At 37.9% G+C, this 17,902-nt stretch overlaps 1 protein-coding gene across 1 annotated transcript in view; it reads left to right on the top strand.

Moving 5' to 3' along the window:
• The first annotated feature begins 14,647 nt into the window (after positions 1-14,647).
• LOC110105300 (outer envelope pore protein 24, chloroplastic) overlaps positions 14,648-17,902 on the top strand; it is a 17,767-nt gene continuing 14,512 nt past the window's right edge. The window contains exons 1-2 of the mRNA XM_020834740.2: positions 14,648-14,984; positions 15,049-15,414. Coding sequence (XP_020690399.2) covers positions 14,787-14,984; positions 15,049-15,414 — 564 coding nt within the window. The 5' untranslated portion in view covers positions 14,648-14,786. The remainder of the gene's footprint in view (positions 14,985-15,048; positions 15,415-17,902) is intronic.

Raw genomic sequence — 17,902 nt, 5'->3', positions numbered from 1 at the left:
CTGCTCAAATCAGCGCTCAAAATATGGTTTAGTTCGGGGCAGTTTTTTTATTATTTTTTAAATCTATATTTTAAATGTCAAATTTTTTTTTTAATTAAAAATTTGTTTTAATAAGCGGTAAGAAAGTCGTCTCAAATGAGAGAAATTATTGCGTGTAGTAAATACTCAAAAATGCTCAATTATGAATATTTTGTGAGTATTGATTAAGTATTTTCTACGTATTTATTGAATATTTTATGAGTATTTATTAATTTACTAAATTTTTACTGAGTATTTACAAATACTGAGTAAAAATGCAGCAATCCAAATGAGAGAAATTATTGCGTGTAGTAAATACTCAAAAATGCTCAATTATGAATATTTTGTGAGTATTGATTAAGTATTTTCTACGTATTTATTGAATATTTTATGAGTATTTATTAATTTACTAAATTTTTACTGAGTATTTACAAATACTGAGTAAAAATGCAGCAATCCAGACGATTCTTCTTATTCGAACTCCTCACAAAATAATTTCTCCTGAAAAGAAGCCTAAATCTTGATGTTATTGACACTAAATTAAAATAATAATAATAATAATAATAGAGAGAGAGATTAGCCTAGCATATTTCACTCCACTTTTTAATTTGAAAAAAAAAATATTTCATCAATATTTTTTATTGAACAAATCAAATTATTTTTTTAATATATCAAAATAATGTGTAGGCTTTTTAATATTTTTTATTAATATGTCACACAAAATGCTTATCATGTCGTCCACTCCCCTCACATACACTTTTACAAAATTGACAATATCTATATGGCCCACCAATTTTGACTAACCACCATCACCTTTGTGAAATGGCAAAATAAATGGATTAATATGATATTCAATAAAATAACAAATATATATATACATTGGCGGATTTAGAGGGGGGGCCTAGGGGGGCACGTGGCCCCCCCCCCTCCTTTATAGGCTGAAATGACTTTTTGTTTGCTATTCTCTCTCTCTCCATTTCCATTTTTTTCCTTTTAAAGTAGACAACTTTTGTACTTGATGCTCCTTTCCCTCTCTCTCTTCTTACTGATGAGAGTGATGATATTTTTTCACTTAGCTATTTATTTTTATTTTATTTAGACCATCTTAATTTTATTTTTTCATTTATATTTATCTCTTTATTTATATATTTTTATTTTTAATTATTTTTTCTTACACATTACTAGTTTTTAAAAAAAAAAAATTCATCAATTTTTTAAATTATTTTTTTTAAATCTTCCAATATTTCTTTTATAGAAAAAATATATAATTAAAGCAAAGAAATTACACTAGATAAAGATTACAATATTTAAATTTAAATCAAGTAGCTTAAAATATACTTAATTATAATTTTTTATATTTTTTTATTAATAAGATGTAGCTTTTTTATATTTATTACTCATTGTAAATATTTTAAATTGTTTTTTTATTATAAATTAGACAAGAAAACCTAAGCTAGATATTTTAAAAAAAAATAAAATTCCAATATCAATTTCAAGCTCAAATGAAAAAACTTGACAGTATTTTCAAATTAAAAATTTGTGACCCCGCAGATAAATAATTCTGACTCGCCACTGTATATATATTTTTAAATTGTCATTATATAAATAAAACTAAGATTTTATTTGGGCAGCTTTCTTACTGATTTTTTCAAATAATTTTTAGTTATAAAAATTATATTTTTATAGGAGAGTTTTTTAAGAAGCCAAAAAAAACTGTTCTCACAACAAAGCCTAATATGACTTCAAAAATCGGCTTAATATAACGCGAATCTCAAATATATATTTAAGTTGAAAACTTTTTATTCAAATTTAGAACCATTAGAACTTTGATTTCAACAAAATATTACTTAGCTAGTTAGCTTATTACTTTTGTATGCTCTTAAACTTAAAGCCAACTTCTAGGCATAGTGTTATTAAAACCATCTTTGAATGATGAGGAATATTTTGCAAACCTTATTTAGTATTTTTTTTTATTCCACATTGATAATGATATTGTAACAGCAATTGATGTGGCTTTGTCAAAGGTTCAGGCAAAATGATGTGGCCTTGTCGAAGGTTTTAACTTTTTTCAAAAATAGGACACTATGACCTTGTGGTTAAATATGAATACCTTAATGAGACAATCTTGTGGAAAACCAATAACAACATATTTCAGCTTCAAATGAGCCTGAATCAAGTAATTAAAGCATACTAGGAAATTTGATCATGAGTTAGATGAGATGTCAGATAGTCTCCAAATCTTGAATGTTTATAGCAAATCGAAGTGTCTCAACATGATAAATCCAACATGCTCAAAATCATCTAATTCAGATATTATTAAGGCATTAACGTAACAACCGGATTTCATTTGAAAACTGAATTTAAAATGAAGAATTTAATTTTTTGTTGAGTTGAGTAGGGGTGCAACCGAGTCAAGCCGGTCGTGAGCTGACTCGAGCTCGAACTCGTTTAACAAGCTCGCGAGTCGAGCATATCGAGCTTCGAGTTTGAGTTCGAGCTTAATTTCGACCTCGGTGTATTAACGAGCTCGAGTTCGAGATTTACCCTGTCCGGCTCGATGGCTCGTCGAGCCGACTCGAATAATTTGAGCGGGCTCTGAATTTATGGATTTCGGTATTACAAGCACTTGAGATGTGCTGTGCTGAACCGGGCTTTCATTGAACCGAATGAAAGCCCTGTAAAAAACCCTAAACATTAATTCAACGAAGCCGGTCCACATAAATCTTTCGTTCGTGAGATAGAGTGCGGCGCTCCTCAGTTAGGGTTGAATTCGTTCTTCCGGTGCTCGACGGCGTCGACGCTTCGACTGCTATCTTCTCCGGTTAGTTCACTTATTTCCTTCATAATGTTTTCTTGACTTCATTTTTCTGATACTTTAGCTGCTAACTTCCATGGTTAGGTAGCTTTTGCCTTTTCATCGCTTCTTGCCATCGTTCATCTGGTTCTCAAGTTTTTATCTGCTGTGGTTATAGGTAAGTTCTATTCAATTAATTTGCTTCAGTTTTTTTTTTTTAATTTGCCTGAAGTTTATTGTGTTCGGCTGTCCGCGCAGTTTGAGGATTTCGCAAGCTTGGAGTGCTCGACCTGTTTATCTTTCTCCGGTTGAAGCCGCTTGATAGGTATATTATAAGTAAACATATTTTTTTTCTGAATTAATCTCTTTTGTTCATTATCATTGTTTCGTTAAGCCATTCCTGAAGCAACCAGCTCGAAGCAGGACTTTACATGCTAGATTTCATAAATCACAATTGCGTAGAAGAAAATCACTAGTTACGCCATCTTAGAAACGAAAATTTTAGCCTTCGAGGTCAGGATTTAGGGCACGGCAGAGCTCTCGGCGGCTGCTTCTCTCCGCCTATCGAGCCCGAGACCTGCTACAGAAAAGATTTTGCTGCGTTATTGTTATGTGATTTTTACGAATTTTTCACTTAGTTGTATTCCTTATTTGCTATTATTCTATATTGATTTGTCAATAATCATAAATACGCTACATTTTAGTCATTTCATTGTTGTTTTTAAAATGTTTTTTTTTATATGTTTATACGTGTTTATATTCCTTACAACGAATTATTGTTTAGTCAATGTTTGAGTTAACTTATATGTGTTTTCATTACCATGCTAGAATGTCGCCCGAACCAATTGTTGAAGAATTTAAGTGAGGAAATAATTTTGGAGACAGTTGAATGAAGTACCAATCTGATAGTGTAGAAGTAAATGTTGGGTTGACTGAAAAATGACGGCTGTGGTTGAGGAAAATAACGCGTGGTAGAAGGGTGTAATGTAGGCACATCTAACCAAAATGAAGATGAAAATCCAATCACAACAAAAAAAAGGTTGAAGAGATCATCTGTGTGGGATGAGTTTAAGGAAGTAATACTTCCTAATGGGCAGAAAAAAGGGGAATGCATTCATTGTAAAAAGAACTTATCCATAGGTACTACAGGGTCGACAACACAATTTAGACGTCACCTTGATCGTTGTGCAGCTAGGATTCGTTTCATAAGAAATCAGAAAGTACTTCATTTTCAGCCCAAGGAAATTGATTCTATAGCTGACAACTCCCAAGAGAGTGCTAGTTTGACCACATTTTCTTATGACAATTCTAAAGTAAGAGAGAGCATAGCACATTATATTTTGATCAATGAAAAGCCATTTTCTGTTGTGGAAGAGTTTGGTTTTAATCTTGTTTTGAAGTCAATGTCTCCTTATTTTTTGAAATATTCAAGAACAACTGCTCGTAGTGATGTAATGTTAGTTTATGAGAAGGAGAAGAAAAAACTCCATAATGCATTGAAAAGCATAAATAGAATCAGTTTTACAACAGACATTTGGAAGTCAAAGAATCAACGAATATCTTATATGGTAGTTACAGGCCATTATGTGGACTCAAATTGGAAATTGCAGAAACGTGTATTAAGTTTCCTCCACTTGTCACCTCCTCACACAGCTACAGAAATTGTTGACACTTTATACAAGTCACTCAATGAATGGGGTTTGGAGAATAAAGTATTCACACTTTCAGTTGACAATGCATCTAATAATGACCGTGTCATTAAACTTTTAAAGGATAATTTTCGTGTAAGGAAGAAGTTATTTTTTGGAGGACGGATATTTCATGTTCGTTGTTGTGCTCACATATTGAACTTGATGGTCAAAGATGGTATAAAGAGTATTGAGTTTGTTGTGGAAAAAATTAGAGATACAGTCAGTTATTTAAATGCATCTGAAGGGATGTTACTTAGATTTGCTGATGTTGTACATCAATTATATTTGCATACTAAAAAATTAATTATGGATTGTCCAACAAGATGGAACTCAACCTACAACATGCTAAATGTGGCTCTTAAGTTAAGAGAGGCATTCACTTCATATATAGAGAGAGAGAGATTTAACTTATCACAACTGTCCGGTGTCCCACAGAAGAAGAATGGAGTTATATTGAGAAGGTTTGTGATGTGCTTGATTTTTTTAATGAAGCAACAAATATAATTTCAGGCACAGAATATCCTACCTCAAATTTATTTTTGTCCCAAATTTGTACCATCAAGAAGGTGTTAGATGATAGCTCAGTTTCTTCAGATGAGTTTATTAAGAACATGGCCAAGAAAATGAAAGATAAATTTGATAAATATTGGAGAGAATGTAACCTTCTCATGGCTTTTGGTGCTATTATGGATCCTAGAATGAAGTTTCTAGTGATAGAGTTTGCATATCCAATGATATATGGAGAGCAAAGTGGGAAAAACATCTCGTATGTTCGTGCATTGCTTTGTGAATTATTTGAAGAGTATGTAACATGTTTTGAGGAAGAAGCCAAAGAAGCAAGTGACACATGTAAGGTAGGCAAAGGGGCTTCAAAAGGAGAAAGTAGTGGTTTAAAGATGAGTCAAGAAGGTAGATCAAACAAGTTTAGCGGATGGCTTGATTTCACAGCATATGTTTCTGAAAAAACTAGTAAAAAACCAGCAAAAACAGATTTAGATAACTATCTGGAAGATGGCTTAGAAGTCAGTGCAGCTGGCAAAACATTTGATGTTATTGGGTGGTGGAAGAACAACCAAGCAAAATACCGCTTATTATCAAGATTGGCTGTAGACATATTATCAATTCCTATTAGCACTGTTGCTTCTGAATCAACATTTTCAGCCGGGGAGCGAGTTGTAGATACATATCGTTCCAAATTGGGTATTGAAACAGTTCAGGCTTTGATATGCGGGTCAAATTGGATTCGTGCTCACTATGGGTTGAAGGGCAGGACAAAGGTATCCATTTTTAATGAATTAGTAAATTGTTTAGTATTTATTTTCTCACTAATATAATTTGCAGGAAAAAGAAGATGATGAAGAAATTAAGATACCAATTCCATGTGCTTAATATGATTTTCAAGGTAAAGTGTTTTTTATTTGAAATATTTCTATAAAACTCAATTTGCTGAACTTGGTCGTTGGGACAAAAAATTAATTTGCTTTTTAAGTTTGTAGACTGGTCGTTGGGACAAAAAATTACCTAAACATGTTAATGGCTTGGAGAAGTTGCTGAACTTGGTAATGACTTCTTTATTATTTTTCATTATATTTAAATTTTGCCAACTTTCTTAAAACTCTTGTGTTTGCTTACAGGTTGTCAAAGATGAAGCGATGATGGAGAAATTATTTTTCCTTTTATTTGTTAATTTTGTAATGTTCTAGTTTAGTTACTTTAGTAAATGTAATTTGAACTTGGTATGGAGATATGTGGTTGTATTTCCCTTTCATTTTAAAGTTTGTGTATGGACTTAGTTTTAGATTAGGTTCTGCTTGAGTTTACTTCTGCTTTAGTTGTATTTCAGTTGCTTGAGTTCTTGTTGAAGTACTTTTATTATGTTATATTGGCTGTTTTGGAAGGAAACTATTGTTGAAATTGTTGGGTGGTGAAAATTTTGTCAGCTATAATCTTTAAATATTGTTTTTGTTGAAGTACTTTTGTTATATGATATATGGTTGTTTGATGATAATTTTTGTTTGCATTGTAGTTAAATATTAAATAAGATATATAGAAGTAAAAAATGTAGTTAAATAATAAATAAGATATATGGCTTGTTTAAAAAATATATTTTAAAGCTTTGTATCAACTGAACTACCGAAGAATGCAAGAGAACAGACTGAACAGTCCGTCTGGGCATTGGGAGGAGATAATAGAGGGATTGGAATTTGTTGAGAAGCATATTGGAGGATGTTTATAATTTAGGAGTACAATATGCCAAGTATTTTGCTAAGAAATATCATACAAAGCATTTAATTCCAAAATAATCAATAATATATCAAAATATCATTTTGGTGGTAAAATTTCCAAAAAAAAATTCAATTCGAGCCGTTTATCGAGCCAACAATCGAGTCGAGCTCGAGCCAATTATTCGAGCTCGAGCTAACGAGTCGAATTCGAGCCACGAATCTGACTCTCGAGTCGAGCTCGAGCTCAAGTTCTTGACTCGAGTCGAGTTCGAGCTTGAGTTCGAGCCAACTGTATCATTAACGAGCCAGGCTCGATCCACCTATGACTCGAGCTCAACTCGACTCGTTTGCACCCCTAAGTTGGAGCGCTGCGGTGTTAGGCTTTCGTACATAGAGGCACTAGAAATCGCCTTCGCGGTATTGATTCCTCTATTCTGTGGAAACACGGGCACGGTAGGAGCTGGGAGAGAACAGCCGAGACGGACGAACAGATGAATAGAGGAGAAGGAAAATATGAGAAGTATATTTAATATCATGATTACAAGCCTATGAGTCTTTATATAGACCAGGTACAGTAAATGAAAAGCAAGAAAGTACAAATTGCTGACATGGTAGGTTCTTTAAACATGTGAGCTGTCATTGGTTCTTAACATCCTCCCTCAAATTAACCATTATGGGAGCGAATGGTTAATTTGGATCTTGAGAACTGAAAACGGTTGATAGGAAGAGCTTTGGTGAGTATGTCCGCGAGCTGATCGTTGGTGCAGACATGATCTACACGTATGTTGCCTTGTCGAATGTGGTCGCTGATGAAGTGATAGTCGATTTCAATGTGTTTGGTTCTAGCGTGAAAAATAGGGTTGTTGGCGAGAGCTATGGTAGACGTGTTATCGCAATGAATTGGTGTGGGCGAAGTGGCGGGGACGTCGAGATCTATAGCCATACGACAGATCCATAATATGTTGGAGGTGGCAGCGGCTAAGAATCTGTACTTCGCCTCAGTAGATGAACGTGCCACAGTTGATTATTTCTTGACCGACCATGAAATCAGATTGGGACCAAGGAATGTGCAGTAGCCCGACAATGATTTTCGGTCAATCGAGTTAACAGCCCAGTCCGCATCGGTGTAGTTGCTAAGGTGTAGGGCGCCTGTGATGAGCGGAATGTTGTAGTCCATTGATCATTTTATATAGCGGAGGAGGCGTTTGAGGGCTTGATAGTCACAGTTTCTCGGATTGTGCATGTGTTTGACAGATTGAGTTGGTGGCGAATGCAATGTCGGATCTGGTGATAGAAAGGTATTGGAGTGACCCTGCTATCTTGTGAAACTGCTGCGGATCGGCAAAGGATCGTTCGTCAGATGATCTCGGATATTTTGTTGGCGCAGGAGATGGTGTGGGCTTGCAGTCAGACATGCCTGCATTATGAAGAAGATCATGTGCGTAGTGGGATTGAGTGAGAAAGTAGCCAGATGTAGTTTTAATAACCTGAATGCCGAGGTAGAGAGATATGTCGCCGAGCTGTTTGAGACTAAATGTTGAATCCAGGCTTCGAAGAATTTGCTGGATTTTAACTTGGTTGTTCCTGGTGACGAGGATGTCATCCACATATATCATGATGAAGATGCTAGTGTCGTCTTGCTTGAGAAGAAGAAGAGACGAGTCGGCTTTGCTAAACGTGAAACTGAGGGTGAGAAGAAAACTGGTCAATTTTTGAAACCATTGACGGGGTGATTGCTTTAACCCATAAATGGATTTCTTGAGCTTGCACACGTGTGTCAGATATTGTGCATCCTCGAATCCGCGTGGTTGCTTCATGTATACTTCGTCTTGTAGGTCACCATGAAGGAACACATTCGAGACGTCAAGTTGGATGATATGCCGGTTGCGGTTTAGGGCCACCGTAATGAGCATGCGGATAGTGACCATTTTGGCCACCGGACTGAATGTCTCCGTGAAGTTGATGCTGAATTCTTGAGAACAGCCTTGTGCGACTAAGCACGCTTTGTACCGATCGACTTGGCCGTTCGGAAGGAGCTTTTTCTTGAATGTCCATTTGCTGCCTAGAACGAGTTTGTCAGCTGGAGCTGGGACTAGTGACCAAGTTCCTTGTCTGTGTAAGGCAAGGTATTCCGTGGACATGGCTGAGCACCATTCGGCATGCTTGGACGCCTCGGCATATGATGTGGGCGTAGAGTCCTCAGTGTGAGTGACCGACAGGTCAAAAATCTGCTTTGGTTTTGAAATGCCGGAGCGCAGATGAGTTAGCGTTGGGTGTCAGGGTGGTTGTTTGTTAGCCACTGTGCGTGGCGGCCCTGGTTCCTTGATGTGTTCGGAGGAGGTGCTGCACTCGGGTTGTGTTGTGTCCACGGAAGGAGTGGGACCTGAGTGAGTTCCGAATAGCACTGTGGAGGACGGAACCAGTAGTAGCGGGAGAGAGATATTCAGGAATTGTTGGCTCGGGCATAGTGACGGTCGACTGAGGGAACTTGTAAGGAAATTGTTGTTCGTAGAACACTACATGCCTAGATATGTAGACTCGATCTTGTTGGCGATTGTAGCATCGATATCCTTTGTGCTGTGTGGAGTAGCCCATAAATACACATTCTTGAGATTGTTGCGAGAGTTAGGTTGGGGCATACGGCTTGGTCCAGGAAAAGCACAAAGCACCAGAAGGTGGAGAGATGATAGTAGGATGCGTGACGTCCATGTAACCAAAAATATGGAGTCTGATTTTGAATAACTGATGACGACAGAAGATTTATGAGGTAAATCGCTGCGGACGTGACTTCGGCCCAAAATGAGAGTGGGAGGTGAGCGCTGTGGAGAAGAGTCCGAGTTACTTCAAGAATGTGACTGTGTTTCCGTCCGGCGGTGTCGTTCTGCTCCGGGGTGTAAGGACAGCTTGTTTGATAGGTAATCCCTTGTTGAGCCAAGCAGTTGCGGAATGCTTTGCTCGTGAATTTGCCGCCTCCGTCGGAGCGGAAGTTCTGAATTCGAGCACCAAATTTATTATTAATAAGATTGCAATATTGTTGGAATTTACCAAGCACTTCATCTTTGGAATTAAGCAAGTATAGCCTTGTAAACCTAGTACAATCGTCTATAAACGTAACATAGTAGCGGTAAACATATTTGGAAAGAATTGGAGCCATGCCCCAAACGTCCGAGTGGACGATTTGGAACGGCTTATTACAGATTGAATTTCTACGATAAAAGGGCTGTTTATGGCTCTTAGAAGTGTTACAAGAAATGCATATAGTATTAGAAGACGAGTTTGCTCGTTCTGGAATGTTTTTGGCGAGAGTGATGATCTTGCGGTTGTGTGGGTGTCCAAGACGATCGTGCCAGAGGTTCTTGTTTGGCGGAGGTGTCGCTAGAGCAACGTCGTTACCCTTGGTAGGAAGCTTAATGTGGTACAGACCATTGCGTTTGGGACCTCGGAGAAGCACCTGGTTGCCCTGAAGGTTCTTTATAACAAATTCATTAGTCGTGAAAGAAATCGAAACATTATTATCGGAGGTTAGATTATATACGGATAAAAGATTATACGTTAGACGCGGGACGTGTAAGATTTTTCATAGGCAAAGCTTACGAGTTGTCTCGGGTAGAGGCAGGATGCCTTGGCCCGAGTTTTGGATGGAAAGGTTGCTACCGTTTGCAATTGAGGCGGAGTCGTAGTCGTTGTAGGGAACTGAATATTGAAGATGCGTTGCATCCGTGGTCAGATGGGAGGAGGCACCGGAGTCCAAGATCCAGTCGTTCGGTGTGACTTGTTGTTGTTGTGCCTTGAGAGATCTTGAATTTGTTGGTGGGGCATATTTGAGATTGCATATGTGCCAGTAGTTTAGAGCTACGTGACCGGACTTGCCACAGATCTGACATGTTGGGCGCTGGGACGAAGGTCGTGCGGACGATTGTGAGTCGACTTGAGTCGTCAAGCGATCATTATTCTGCTGCCTTTGAAACGGCCCTCAACCACGTGGCTTTTTCCCGCGGTAGCTGCGATTTGAAAAGAACGCCACGGAGTCAGAATTTTGAGAATCTTTGAGGTTTTGTTGATGAAGATTTATCTCTTCACTACAGAGTAGTGAATTAAGATCATCAAGATGTATAGGTTGGAGAGATGTCCTTATGGTTGTTTTGAATGAATTGTATGCAGTGGGCAGCCCATTGAGAATGTAGAGTATAATGTCTTCCGAGTCGGCGGTGGATCCGGCGACCGCGATGTTGTCGACGATCGTCTTGATTTGATCGAGGTATTATTGCATGGTACGGTATCGCATCTGAATTTGATGTAACTCGTTCTTGAGCTGAATTACATGAGAGCGATTTGTGGGTTGAAGGTGACGTTCGAGAGCAATCCAGACGTCATGGGTGGAGCGAAGATTGATCACGTACGGGAGTATTGATGTGGATTTGGTGGCCAGCAGAGTGGAGACAAGATTCCAGTCTATGAGTTTCCAGCGATTTAGTTCTTGAATGGCCGAGTCCGGTGGGCAGACGGCGAGACCGGTGAGATGCTCTTCGTAGCCGTTAGCTGAGAAATGCCGATGAAGTTGCAAACGCCATACTGCGTAGTTTTCAGAGGTGAGAGGGTTGGGTACCATGTTCTTGACATTGGATATCAAGAATTTAAGATGAGGAGGGATGAGAAGGTATGAATCTTGATTGGAGATGATAGAGGAGATTCTACCCTCCGCTCCAGTCCGGCGAGATCCGGCCATGTCTTCTTCTGCCATGACGGATCAGAGAATAGAGAGAGAGAAAAAAAAAAACAAGAGCTGTGGAGCTTTGCAGCTCTGATACCATGTGGAAACACAGGCACGGTAGAAGCTGGGAGAGAATAGCCGAGACGGATGAACAGATGAATAGAGGAGAAGGAAAATATGAGAAGTATATTTCATATCATGATTACAAGCCTATGAGTCTTTATATAGACCAGGTACAGTAAATGAAAAGCAAGAAAGTACAAATTGCTGACATGGCAGGTTCTTTAAACAGGTGAGCTGTCATTGGTTCTTAACATATTTTACAATAAATATGAATTCAAGATGCAATGCTACACACTAAAGTTTGTATATATATAGATCACTAGCATATTTCGTTGAGTTTTGTTTCCTTTTGTCTTTAGTTTTTCTTTTGTAGTTAGGAGTATATAGACCTACAATGTAATTGTGTAACTCCTAACTATTCTATATAATTTTTGGAGTATATATATATATTGATGCTTTGATCAATAAAATTATTTTTTGTTACTACTTGCTAGTTTATTATTGATAAAAGAATTTTAGATAACTCTGATGGTCATTATTGTTATCATTAAAAAAATAATTTTTTAAAACTTGATTTTGAGGCATGACACTTAAATACTAAATGAATGGTCTTAGATATAGGAGATCAATAAGGGCCATCAAATGGAGTGTTTCATATTTTGACTGCATATATGAGATATGCCATTTTAAAATATATATAAATATGCACACACTCTTTACATGAGGGGGGGTTAGACTTTGTTTTAAGATTCAATAGAGCTCAAATGCTTAAAAAATAAAAAAGCTCAACTTGAACACCACTGCAGGGCCATCACCCAACCATAACCGTGGGACTATCGCCATTCAACGGCTATTTGATTGCACATCTAATTATCACATGATCACCATTGTTATATGGTTATGCCATTATCGTCAACATGTCATCGTTAAACTATCACCCAATCGCCAATATCACCATCCATTTATAATAGCTCAACTAGGATCATCTTACTATTGTTGTTTTACTATAATCATTTGATTAACATTATGGCTCTCTAACTACCATCGACCGACTTATATCCTCCAACAACCATTGCCAAACTATGACCCTTTGACTACTATCATCTGATTACAGTCATATGACAATGTAAACTATCATCATCGAACTACAATCCTTCAATCATCATTGTCCTACTATATTCTTTTGACTATCATCTCCTAATTATAGTTTTGCAGCCATTTTAACGGATAAAAATCCACAATTTCACTCTTTTTGGGGCTTTAACATAAAAATCAGGTACATCTTATAACTTTGCCTTATAAATTTATATCGCATTCATCACTATCCCTCGCAGTTGTCAGTTGCATGTCACTTCCCCTCGATTGTTGCCAGTCGCCCTCGCCCACTGCTACCTGCTTCCGACCCCCTATCGCAACCAACCACGTAACCACTACAACAACCGTTGGCCACCCTCCCATTGCAATCACCGTTGACAACCACACAGATGACCATTTCACATAGCTTAGCGCCGTTGCTCCCCCATCACCACGTGCCACCGACCACTATCATCATTGAAATTTACACTACATTTTTGTTTCTTCAAACCAAAATAAAAAAAATAATCAACCACATTTTCTTCAAACCAAAATTACATGTGGATGCCGAATTGCCCGGAGGCTAATCGGGAGCTGCCACGTCACACAATGCACTGTGCATTAGATGACGTGGTGGCTCTTGATTGGCATCTGGATACGTTCAGCATCCGCACGGACCGCACACAATGATTTTTTCAAAGAATTTGGAGCGTTTGGCAAAGGATATCTGCTTCACTTTGTCCGAATTTACCTTTTTTATTTATTTTCTTTTTCTCCGAAGAACCCTCTTCTTTCTTTCGCTTCCGTTTAAGGTCAATGATAATATCATCTCTTTATATATTAGCTTTATCATGTGAAATGATGGCTTTATTTTTATCATTTGGAATGATCACTTTATTTTTCAATTGCAGGAATTGAAGATCTTTGACTAAAGAAGAGGCAGCGAATAAGGAATCACATCGTTCAAAATGAATGGTCCCTTACAAAGTTGTGGACTTTGGAACTATTGTTTAGGACAAAAAGACATTGTTGGAGTATTAAGGGCTGTTTCGTTGCCCGAGAAAAAAAAAAAGGTAGTGCAAAAAGAAGAGGCAACGAATAAGGAATGATCGCATCGTTCAAAATGAATGGTCCCTTACAAAGTTGTGGACTTTGGAACTATTGTTTAGGACAAAAAGACATTGTTGGAGTATTAAGGGCTGTTTCGTTGCCCGAGAAAAAAAAATGTAGTGCAAAAAAAAAAATAATTTTAAAATTGTTTGCACGAGTAAAAAAAAAGTATGAAATTATTATTATTTTTTGTTTGAAGTTAGATAAATATAATGTAAAGTACAAAAAGTAGCAATCGCGGCCGACATTGACTGCGATGAGGCCGGTGTGGGCGGACGACGGGCGGCGGTCGACAGCGGTGGTGAACGACGGTGGGTGTCCAACAATAATGGTGGTCGACAGTGAACGACGTGGTGGTTGCTGGGGGGTAACAGTGGGCGGACTTGCAATGTCCGACAGCTACTTAGTAGTTACTATGAGTTTGTTAAGTCAACACCCATCGTTAATTACAAATATAAGGTATGTCCAAAATTAACACCAAGATTAATGCTCATCTTCTTGATCACTTTGGTCTGTTAGTGGGGAGCTTAGGCTACCAACTAAGAGATCATGTGTTCAAGTCATGTGTATGCGATATGTATATGAGTCTATCTCAATTGACCTAAATGTTCAAAAAAAAAAATCCTATATAATATAATATCAGAACCATTAAAATCTTAAATGTGTAGAATTTCAATTTTTTGTCATTTATCATTTGTAATAAAAAATATTATATCTCAGATATGAATTTATTTATCTGTATTTATCGACATATAATGAAAAAAATAATAAAATTATAACATGATAAATGCACTCTCTATGCTCTTTTATTAATTATTTTTAAAGATAATTAAATCTCAGCCGTCCATTTTCAAGACTTAAAATGAATAAATAAAAATTGAAAATGAATAAAAGAGCAATTAAAAACATTACTTCCGCTTTTGCCCTCTTCCTTGCTGGTTGGCAGCTTTGCCTACACAAGGACCTCACCCACCTTTGACGAGATAAAGTACCCACTCCAGAGTCATTTTTCTTCCCAAACGCTCGCATTCCTGTGATTCTACATCTCTAATCCCTTCTCCTTCCTCCGCCCATCAATCTCCTTTGATCCGTCAGCGAGGATGAAGGCCTCGCTGAAGGCACACTTTGAGCCGGAGCGAAGCTCAGCCATTGCCACCCTCTTCCTCCCCGCCGGCGATGCACGTATTAAAGCCTCCATCACCGAGGCAACTTTCTCCAAAGGCCCTTCCCTCAACAGCCTCTTGCTATCCCTCGAAAAGCCCGGTTCCTTCATCATCGACTACAATGTTCCAAACCAGGTACGAATACCTGCCCTTGAAATATCGGGTTTCTTGTTGATGAGATGGGATCCGGTCCTCGCAGGACTTTAGGTTTCAGTTCATGAACACGGTGCGATTGGCGGAAAAGCCTGTGAGCTTGACCTACACGCATATGCTCGGGGCTCGCCAGACGGCGATTGACGGTTCGCTGCAGATCGATCCGGCAAATAAACTGTCGGTAAATTACAGCTTTGGTTCGGGAAACTGCAAGGTGAAGTACGCTTACGCGCATGGTGAGTTTGGGAGAATTCTGGTGGAACCGGTGTATGATCTGTCAAAGAATACTTGGGATTTTGCCGTGTCGAAGAAGTACGATGGGGGTGATTCGCTGAAGGCGAATTATCAGACCTCGAGTAAGGTGCTTGGGTTGGAGTGGAATAGGGATTCAAAGACCAATGGGTGTTTCAAGGTATGCTGCATCTCCATTCTTCACGGGCTTAGGGAAGAGTTGGCAGTATTACTTAACATTTGATTTCTGAGCTTCATTACAGGAGCTTGAGTTGGGTACGTGACTATTTGGTTAAACAGACTCGTTGCCCTCACAATTTTGATTATAATATAGAAAAGTGATGCATGATACAATAAACTACTAGATTAATCTTATCAATCAGATATTCACAGCTATCATCTGTAATTACAATATTTTCGAGCTTTATATAGCATAATAACTGTGGTAGCTAATATTTGGCCAATATCTCCCCTCAAATTGATAGTGGTCTGTCAATAATCATAACTTTGCCCACAGATTGTCTCCAGAGAGAATTTGGGGGAAGAACTGATTTTGGAGCAGGACAATCTAGGTAGCTTGAAGGATAGAGGACTATAGGATAGATAACATGCAGTGAAAGATCGACAAATAGAGTTGTTGGTGGTAGTCAGAGGGAGTCTGTTGCATTAGTATTAGTAGTATTAGAAGAAAAACAAAATAACTCTTAGTACCACATCATCTGTACCGTTTACCTTGCTTAAGCTGTGTAATAGAATCTATATATAGGATGTAATAATACGTAACAGAGAATGAGATAGTTCTATTTTCTTCCTTATGTTATCTCTCTCTAGACTTCTCTGTTTCCTCTGTTTCTACATGGTATCAGACAAGGCAAGATTCTGATGTTTCTTCCTCCATGGCCTCATCCTCCTCCGCGGCCTCCTCACAATCCACGAATCTGTCGGAAAGAGCGACGAACGTCGCCGGAATACCGGCCAACCTCAAATTCGTCATCTCTAATCTGAGAACTCTGGTTCCGACACAGCTTTCTACCGACAATTATGTCATCTGGAGAAGTCAGATCGTGAAGCTTCTCCGGGCAAATGGGTTTGAGCATTTTCTTGTATCCTCCGATCACGATCTTGATCGGCAAGAACCTACATCCGAGCCCGACAATACATCAAATGGCGACGCCACTGTCTGGTCATTAACAGATCAGAATCTCTCGGCGGCCATATGCTCTACCATCTCTTCTACCGTTCTTCCATATGTATTGCACCTGGAATCAACAGCTGCTGTATGTAAGGCACTTGAGATGAGGTTTCAGTCCTCGAATCGATCGAAGGTCATACAGCTCAAAAACGAGCTACACAATATACAAATGAACGAGCAATCCATGCTCTAGTACCTGACAACCATCAAGAAATTGGTGGATCAGATAGCTGCCGCCGGAGCTAAGATTGAAAACGAAGATATAATAATGTACATCTTGAATGGTCTGGCTCCCGCCTATCAGGCATTCAAAACAACAATTCACACGATGCAAACATCCTTAAGTCTTGATAATTTCTATTCACTTCTTATAAGTGAAGAAATTCATGTCAAAAACGATGCCACCAAAACATATTCTCAACCGGATCCTCAAACAGCGCTCTACGCTAACAGAGAAGACCGAAAAGAAATCGTGGAAGATCTTCCTCTACAAATTAATACAACAACCGGGACACTTCAAAACCTGTACCTGTCTGCCAGATCTGCAACAAGAAAGGTCACACGGCGACTTCTTGCTGGCATCGACTTAATGTGAACTATACACCGCAACCTACTTCCTCCGATCCAGTAAAAGGTCTCGCGGCCACCACCAACTCACATCCTCAAGAATGGTATCTCGACTCGGGAGCTTCCTCGCACATGACAAATGCATCAGATAACCTCTCCAACTCTTCCATATACTGCGGATCTGAATTCGTCACTATTGGTGATGGAAGAAACCTCTCGATAGCTCAATCGGGTAATGGAATTCTTCCAACACCAAATCGGGTAATGGAATTCTCGTTTCCTCTGTTTCTACAATTAGGACCAACAACACCTACTCCAGTGATGCACGAATGTACAATTTACAGTATTAGGACCGACAACCACATGAGAGTTTGACCGGTAAGAAATATTGTTTGAATGATTAATTGACATATCATTACTTATTGAATAACGTGTGATTGATTGAACTATATGATTGTATGATAGAATCGATTACTAATTTGATTTGAATCTTCAAACGGATTTTTGATTTGATTTTGACTCGATTTGAGATTTATTTTGGAATGAATTTGTTTTGTATGGTTTTATGCCCGAATCCTTAAGGGAAATATCATTGATGATCAAGGTTGTGAAAACCGGACCGGACAACGAACCGGAAGAATGAGAGGTTCATGGTTCGACCGGTTCGACCGGTCAAACCGGGGTCGAACCGGATGACGTAATAAATAATAATATAATTAAAAATAATAAAATTAACATAATAATAATGACAATTTATTCATAAACATTTTATAATTTTAAAAAATTTTAGACTAAAAAATAAATAAAATTCATACATATATAATATATTACATAATTTTAAAATTAAATATAAATAATTATTATATTTATGTTATATATTTAAATATAAATAATTACTAATTTTAAATTT

This window comes from Dendrobium catenatum, unplaced genomic scaffold, assembly GCF_001605985.2.
Source record: "Dendrobium catenatum unplaced genomic scaffold, ASM160598v2 fragScaff_scaffold_716, whole genome shotgun sequence".
Lineage (NCBI taxonomy): Eukaryota > Viridiplantae > Streptophyta > Magnoliopsida > Asparagales > Orchidaceae > Dendrobium > Dendrobium catenatum.
Note: the sequence above shows the minus strand (reverse complement) of the source record. Positions and strands in the feature narration are given on the sequence as shown.